At 42.5% G+C, this 7,095-nt stretch overlaps 1 protein-coding gene across 2 annotated transcripts in view; it reads left to right on the top strand.

The window, feature by feature from the left end:
• Positions 1–6,085: 6,085 nt before the first annotated feature.
• The window catches only part of gabra2b (gamma-aminobutyric acid type A receptor subunit alpha2b), a 44,849-nt gene continuing 43,839 nt past the window's right edge, over positions 6,086–7,095 (top strand). Inside the window, exons 1-2 of one of the 2 annotated variants that reach the window (XM_005719456.1) lie at positions 6,086–6,473; positions 6,919–7,021. In XM_005719456.1, coding sequence (XP_005719513.1) covers positions 6,951–7,021 — 71 coding nt within the window. In that variant the 5' untranslated portion in view covers positions 6,086–6,473; positions 6,919–6,950. The remainder of the gene's footprint in view (positions 6,474–6,918; positions 7,022–7,095) is intronic. The other variant, XM_005719457.1, reaches the window with a different exon arrangement.

The following is a 7,095-nucleotide window of genomic DNA, read 5'->3' on the forward strand; positions in this document are numbered from 1 at the left end:
ATGCTGAGAAACAATGGTTACAAAGATGAAGCCAGTGCAGCTTGTCAAAGATCAGGTCAGAAATAGTTTTAGTTGATGAGGCCAAAGTAAAGTGTTTTGGTGTAGATGTGCAGTGTTCTGTTTGGCTAAAAACAAAAACCCTACTTCAGGTATAACAACCTTATCCCATCTGTGAAACATGGTGGTGGTAGAATCATGGTTTGGGTCTGAGCTGCTGATTCTCTACAATGACAACTTGCTATCATTAATGGAACCGTTATTTCTAATTGATATGAGGAATTTTGATATGAAAACATTTGGACATTTGTCCTTGATCTGAATCCCAAGAGACGGTGGGTATAAGGGCAACACCTCAAACCATACAAGCTCCTCTACCAAGGAATGATTATAGGAGAATAAAGGTAAAGGTTTGGCCTTAAAGTGGTGGAATGGCCTGAAGAATGCAATTCATGCAAAAACATGAGTACTGAGAAAGTTACCTATAGCTGCAGTTATTGCTGCGCAGTGACATCACACCAGACATTCAAAGTAAAGGTTCAGATACTTTTGCCCTTAACAGGTAAAATGATGAAAGTTGGATGATGTTTAAGATCATTCTTCACCATTAATTTAAAAGGGTTCAAAAACTCCCAAGCACCTCTGTAATTATAGGATAATACCTGTTATTGGTGTTGCAGTATCGTGTGATTTAAAAAGCTTTAAAAAGGCTTTTATCCACACCCAATACATCTCTTTGCATCTGTTTATTCCAATCACATCTGAAAACCCTCTAAGAGTCAGCTAATAAAAATAAATTTATGCTATTTGTGTAATTGTGGGGAGCACAAGGAAATCAGAGGAGGTCTGGAATAATTTCAGGCAGCTTGGCAGCTCCATGAACCCAAAACCGAAAAAGGCCTGTGAACCTTTTTTCAGCCAGTGAGCAATTTGAATGAAAGAGCTGTCATCTTGGAATGGGCGATCCGTTTTGTTTTAGTGCATCCATCATTTGCACATGAATGAATAACAAAGCCACAGTTATTAGTTCCACCTATATTTCCCACTCGGTTTGTTGTTTGCGCCTCTCTTAGCATTTTATAAGCAGATACAATAACATTACACTATAAATATTACAGTTTTAGTTGACACGTTGAATCTAGGTCACCAGCAGCAAGCCGTGGATTGTAATTTAATTCGACTGAGCCTTAATTTACACACAATGAACGACAATGAACATGAGAGCTGTGTGTCAGCCGGTTTGGTATTTTCATGAGCAGCATGTGTGTGACAAAGGATTTCCAAGGGTGACCTATCACTTTAAGAGTGTCAGAGCTCCTCCATGGACTCCTCATCTTTTTTCTCTCACAACATCTTTCTTCTGCCATGCATGGCTTGTTGCCGAGGTAACAGGCCCAAGAATGGTTTAGCATTTCCAGCATTGCCTAGTGAATCGACTCGTGCTGACATGGAACTGACAACGGCACAGTCGACGACAGGCTCAGGTATTTTCTTCCCAAAATGTCACTGGAGTCAACAGCCACCTGCTGTGCTGTGGTTCGCTCTCATGTAGGAATCATATGAAAAGCTGCGCGGTCTGATATCACGTTCAGCTGCTGTGTGTGTGATCACAAACGAAAGCAAAACCGAGCTGCGTGCAATGCTCTGACAGGGTAAAGCGTAAAATTCGATCCAGGTGATGGAGACATGTTTGCAAGCTGCTCCAGTCACTTTCTCAGGTGTGAGTTCCTGGATGTCTCCAGCAGAGTGTGTGTGTGCGTGTGTGTGCGTGTGTGTGTGTGTGTGTGTGGGTTTATATTTATACATGTGACTCATATCTCCTCATATAGCTTTTGCAATTTATTCGAATGCATTTTACTTTTGGTTGGCAGAGAGCTAATATCAAAGACTTAAAATTCTGAGGGGAGATGCATCTATAAGCATCTCATAGCTGCTCTGACCGGTGGGAGGGGGCCCTCTTGTTAAAATGTTAAGCAGCAGAAGCACTTTTTTGTCACCTGCGTGTGTGTGTTTTCTTATTGACCAGATCATCATTGAGCTATTTCCCCGCTGACTGAAACCACATGAGTCAATTCCTTTGCTTGTCTCAAACTGCATTTGCATTGCTCCCTTGGCATTTGTGCTGTTTTCATGTAATCAGCGTACTGGAAGCAAGTAGCTTCTAACACAAAGGGTTAATAGGCAAGTCTGTGGTGCCAGCGAAAGAACAGATTGGAGTTACTCACCCCTCCATTAATCATGCTAATGATGAAATACTTTGCATATCTAGTCTTTCTCCCATCACAGTATTACCAGCACAAAACTGGCTTTTAACATCATTATGTAACACCCTGACTGAGGCGAATTTCAATGTTCACACGCAAGTGCCAACAAAACCCCGTGCAACAGGTTAAATAATTGTTTTATTTAAACCTTCGCTGCTACTTTTTAACCTGCGATTATTACCTTCCTCCACGTGGGCTCGATCAATATGCATTGTCACACCGAGTCCAATTGGGACACGCTCAGGACCGGCAGTGGGCTGGGTGATGCAACATCTTGCAATAAACATTGTGCTGTAAGAGTATGTAACCCAGCGGCTAGCAGCGCAAGCAAAACCCAAGTTCAGAGGAAAAAAAAGGAACATACGCACAGGCATGCACGCAGATTTGATTAGAATAAAAGACAAGAATTTGTTTATTTTGTCCTCGACGCCCTCGATTGTCCTCGCTTCCCGTTTCCTTCCCTCTCACTTAAGTTGGACTTGACTAAGGGCCCAGGGGTCACCGTTACTGAGATGACCCACTTCATCGATCACATGGCAAGAATTAATTAAAGGGGAGATCAATGGGACATCCTTCTAGTTTGAAGTATAGCAGAGGGAGTCTGCTTGATAATGGTCAGACCCCTGAGGACTCAGTGTGTGTGTGTGTGTGTGTGTGCTGCTTCTTAAATGAGAGTATGTGCTGGGTTATCACTCACCAGCTCTTGTTAATGGCCCTTTTTTTCCAACCTGTCTAAGCATGTGTAACTAATACCTAGTTCACACAAATTGTTTACGCTGCAAAAACACAAACTCGGAGCTTCTGTGCCTCTTAAAATGCTTCTTATTAGGAATTTACAGACAATCTGAGTGCAAAGGATTCATAGCTGGATTAACCTTTTAGTTCATCACTTACACAGATAATACAGTAAAGCCTTTAATTACCTTCTCAGTTGTGACATTTCCCCTCTTTTCTTTACTTGGTTGCTTCTTCCGTTGGTCACATTAAATTATCATATTTTCAGGTAGTTTTTTGTGTGATTTCTTTTTCTTCACAGGCTTCTTGCATTTAGAGGTAGTTATGCAAAAGAAAAAGAGTGTAGTGAGAAAATGCCTGCTGCTTTCGCTGCAGCATGTGTGGTACTGAAAGAACAGCTCCCAAAGGCTGATGGTTGTAAAGGATGTTGCAAAAGTGCGAGATTTAGTGGTGGTTTTTATCTTCATGTGCTTGGTTAGTGAGCGTCTCACTTCAAGTGTGCTTGAGAAAAATTGAATGATTGATGAAAATTCTGGCAATTTTTTTAGGTCACAAAACACAGTCACACTCACTGACACACTCTTGTGTTGGCTTCATTTTTCCAATCCACAACTTGCCTCTTAAGCCAACATTGGTTGCCCCTCCTAAACAAAAAGTTTAAACAGCAGGTGGGTGGGGCATCTCACAGCCAGGGCTCACTAAGGATAACTGCTCTGAGTGACATAAAAGAGAGCTAGGAGTAGGGAAAAAATCTGAAAGTGGGTGTTTAAAGCAGCCTGAAGTCTGAGATTTTGGCTCTCAAGGATGACACTGGCCAGGTTAAAATGAGCACCCACTGTATCAAGATACAATGATTGAGCTCCATAATAGGTAAAGATATAGGCAGATATAGCTTTGATACCATATGCTATCACTCTCTATAATACAATACATCTGCCTGGCAGAATGTCATCTGTCTGACAATAAGAATTTATGTAATCATTTTTATTTATTTATTTATTACAACATCATTTCAACTGCTGTGATAAAATAATTACCCAGATAAAACATAAATAAAATAGGTCTTATCTTTCTACATATGTCTTAAAATAAGGGATTTTTTTTCTTTTCCCAGTCCTTTTTATGTGCTTTGCTCCATTTCTCATCTTGTTTCCTCAACACCTGATGTGGGCCGATACCACCCAGCTGCTATATTACATCAAGCAGGTGTCCACCTGAGATGAGCTGCTCCATAATACCTGAGGCAGACGGTGTCTATCTTCAAAAGGTTGTAAGTACCATATCTGTAAAGGCAGGAGTCTACAGCTGATTGGGCCAAAGCTGCAAACCGTACAAAGGTGCCCCCAAGACTATCCAACACATAGTAGCAGGCTGTAAGTTTTGAGCTGGAACTGCGTGCACTGAGAGACACAACCAAGTAGTGATGGGTATCGTTTAGGTTTTATCCGATACCGGTGCCAAACTGGTTCTTTTGAAACGGTGCCGGTGCTTAAAGAATGGAGAACACAGGCTTTGTCCAAAAACCTCTCATGTTCAGCTGTTTTAGATAACAATGTTAGCCTTTTCTGCAGCTATGGGGCATATATGGTATCACTCTTGGCTGGAAGCAGTGCTTAAACAATGGAAAAAACACAAACTTTGTCCTAAACCTCTCATGTTTAACTGTTTTCCACTTTTTCTTTGGTCATTTTAGCCTTTTTGGCCAGGGTGAAGAGAGTATCTGCCATCAAACAAGAGGACAGCCCCATGTAGCTATGATGATGTTTGCTAGTTCACCTTACATGCATTAATGTAATATCGTGGTTAGCCTACTCAACGTAAATTACACACGAACAACATTAAGCTACTCACGCAGAGAAGAACGGCTGCTGCTGCATCATCATCCGTCATCATTTCTGCTACACTGGCAGGGCTAGGGGCCAGGACTCTCCTCTTCGAGTTTTTGGGGGATGTTGCTAACTCCGGGTCCAATAACAGGCACCGCACCCGCAGTAGACGTGCACGGTGTGAGATCTCGCAGCAAGCTATCAAATACGGCGCATTTCTCGGCTTTTAAAAAAAACGCTATGCGTCGCCAGGTGTTTCATCGGATTTGAGGTGTTACCTCCTTTGCACAGTATCACAGTATCAGCTTAAAGCACTTGTTGCTGCTGAGTTTGTATATTTTGCTGTGAAGTACAACCAGACTTTTGACCGCTTTGCCTTGGGCATTTTTAATCTGTAGCTCTGCTCTAACAGAACGTACGTACCTGGATCCGCCTACTATCCTTGGAAACGTAAAATGATTGGCTAGAATCTAAAGTGTATCACAACTCAGGGAAAAAAAAGCACCGAAATAAAGCACCGAAATGTGCGCTGCTTTTTGGTCTGGTTACTACCGTTTATGTCAGAACTACCGGTACCCATCCCTACAACCAAGTGACTGAGACAGTACACAGATACATCTGTGCCATATGTGGACTAGAAGTCCTCAAGTCCCGATGGGAGACACCATCAAAGGTGGCTGAGAACAACAGTGCAAAGGTCCCGTGGGACTTCAAGTTCCAGACAGACAAGCAGCTGCTGGCCATCCAACCAGACATAGTGGTAGCTGAAAAGGAGCAATTGTGCTAGATTCGACATTGCCTGTGGATGGTAACATCAGGAAGATGGAGCATGATAAAACAGAGAAGTACCAGAGTACCAGGGGCTGAAAGAACAACTGGAGCACATGTGGAAAGTCCAGATTGGTTCCAGGAGCACACACACACACACACACACACACACACACACACACACACACACACACACACACAATAACACGTTCACCAAAAAAATGTACCTCAAATAAAATGATCAACTAGATAAAGATTCTTTAAAAGAAAAAATGCATTTTCAATAACAAGAATTCCACGAAGCTGCACTCGTAATCACCGCCGTGTATTTGACTGTGAGTGGAGACAACATCCTCACATTCCAAGGTCTAGGCTGCAGGAAGGAGGCTCAGTGCATACAAAACCGCCTTTAGGACCCAGCGTGTCTCCTTCGCAGCCTTTGTAGTTTTCTGTAGAGATGAGGGAGACTGAGATGTGCTTCTTGCTTATCACGATTCACATCGAGGCTCTAACAGCTGAGGAGGATGCTGAACAAGGCGATTTGAAGCCCGGATCAGCTCTGACTGCTGCTGGTTTACATTTCACTTCATTTCATTAATTAATTAATTAATTTATTTGTTTATTAGAGACCTTTCCTCTCACTGACATTATTTTCTATTTAGCCATTATAATTTTTGGTATTAAATCCTGAGACACTGAAAGTATTTCGGGCGCATTCCTGCTGCTGGCTGGGACTATGATTTATCGGCGCTTGCAGCTTGGCTCTCATGACAGACTCGCTCTCACTGGGTCTCTTTCAGACGGAAGAGAGCGGTGAATTGTCTTTAACTTTCTTGAGCATCTTCGACGAATTCAGCTGCAGCGGGTACTTTTTGCACTTGAGGTGAGTTCCCTTGCATTCGCCCTCACGCACAAAACAAACGCTTATTTTCATACTGTCATTCAGGCTCAGAGAAGAACGCGTGGGAGAGAAGATGCATCCCTCTAACCTTCTTCCACGTTTCATCTAATCACATTTTAATGATTATTTCCGCATTTTATTTTTAAATCGATTGTATTATCAAAATGGCTCAAATCGGTGCTTCATATTTTTGGTAACAGTAATGTTCAGTGAGTGAAGGAGTGAGACGCGTCAGTGAATACTAATTACTGTCAGTTGCCCATCCACCCTCCCTGTGTTTATTATTTATTTATTTTTAATTGATTTACGGCGCTCTGAAGGGAATCCCCGGAAATCAGTGTCATAAAATCTGACTGTATGGAACACATACAGGCTGTAAATCCACTGGCATGTCAAGCCTGTTAATGCGAGGCTCCATTCATTGCAGCGGCTGTCCTGTGTGTAGGTGTGGAAGCAGCCATGTGGAGCAGAGAGAGCGCTCCTTTACTCCTCGTCTGCCTGCTGGCTCTCACAGCCCTCTGGAAAACCAGGTGAGTGTTTTGAATGAGAGACCCCTTGAAGTGAAGACATGCCAAGAATCACACACTTTGTCTCAGGGGGCCAG

This window comes from Pundamilia nyererei, unplaced genomic scaffold, assembly GCF_000239375.1.
Source record: "Pundamilia nyererei isolate P.nyererei 1_Seehausen unplaced genomic scaffold, PunNye1.0 scaffold00001, whole genome shotgun sequence".
Classification (NCBI taxonomy): Eukaryota; Metazoa; Chordata; class Actinopteri; order Cichliformes; family Cichlidae; genus Pundamilia; species Pundamilia nyererei.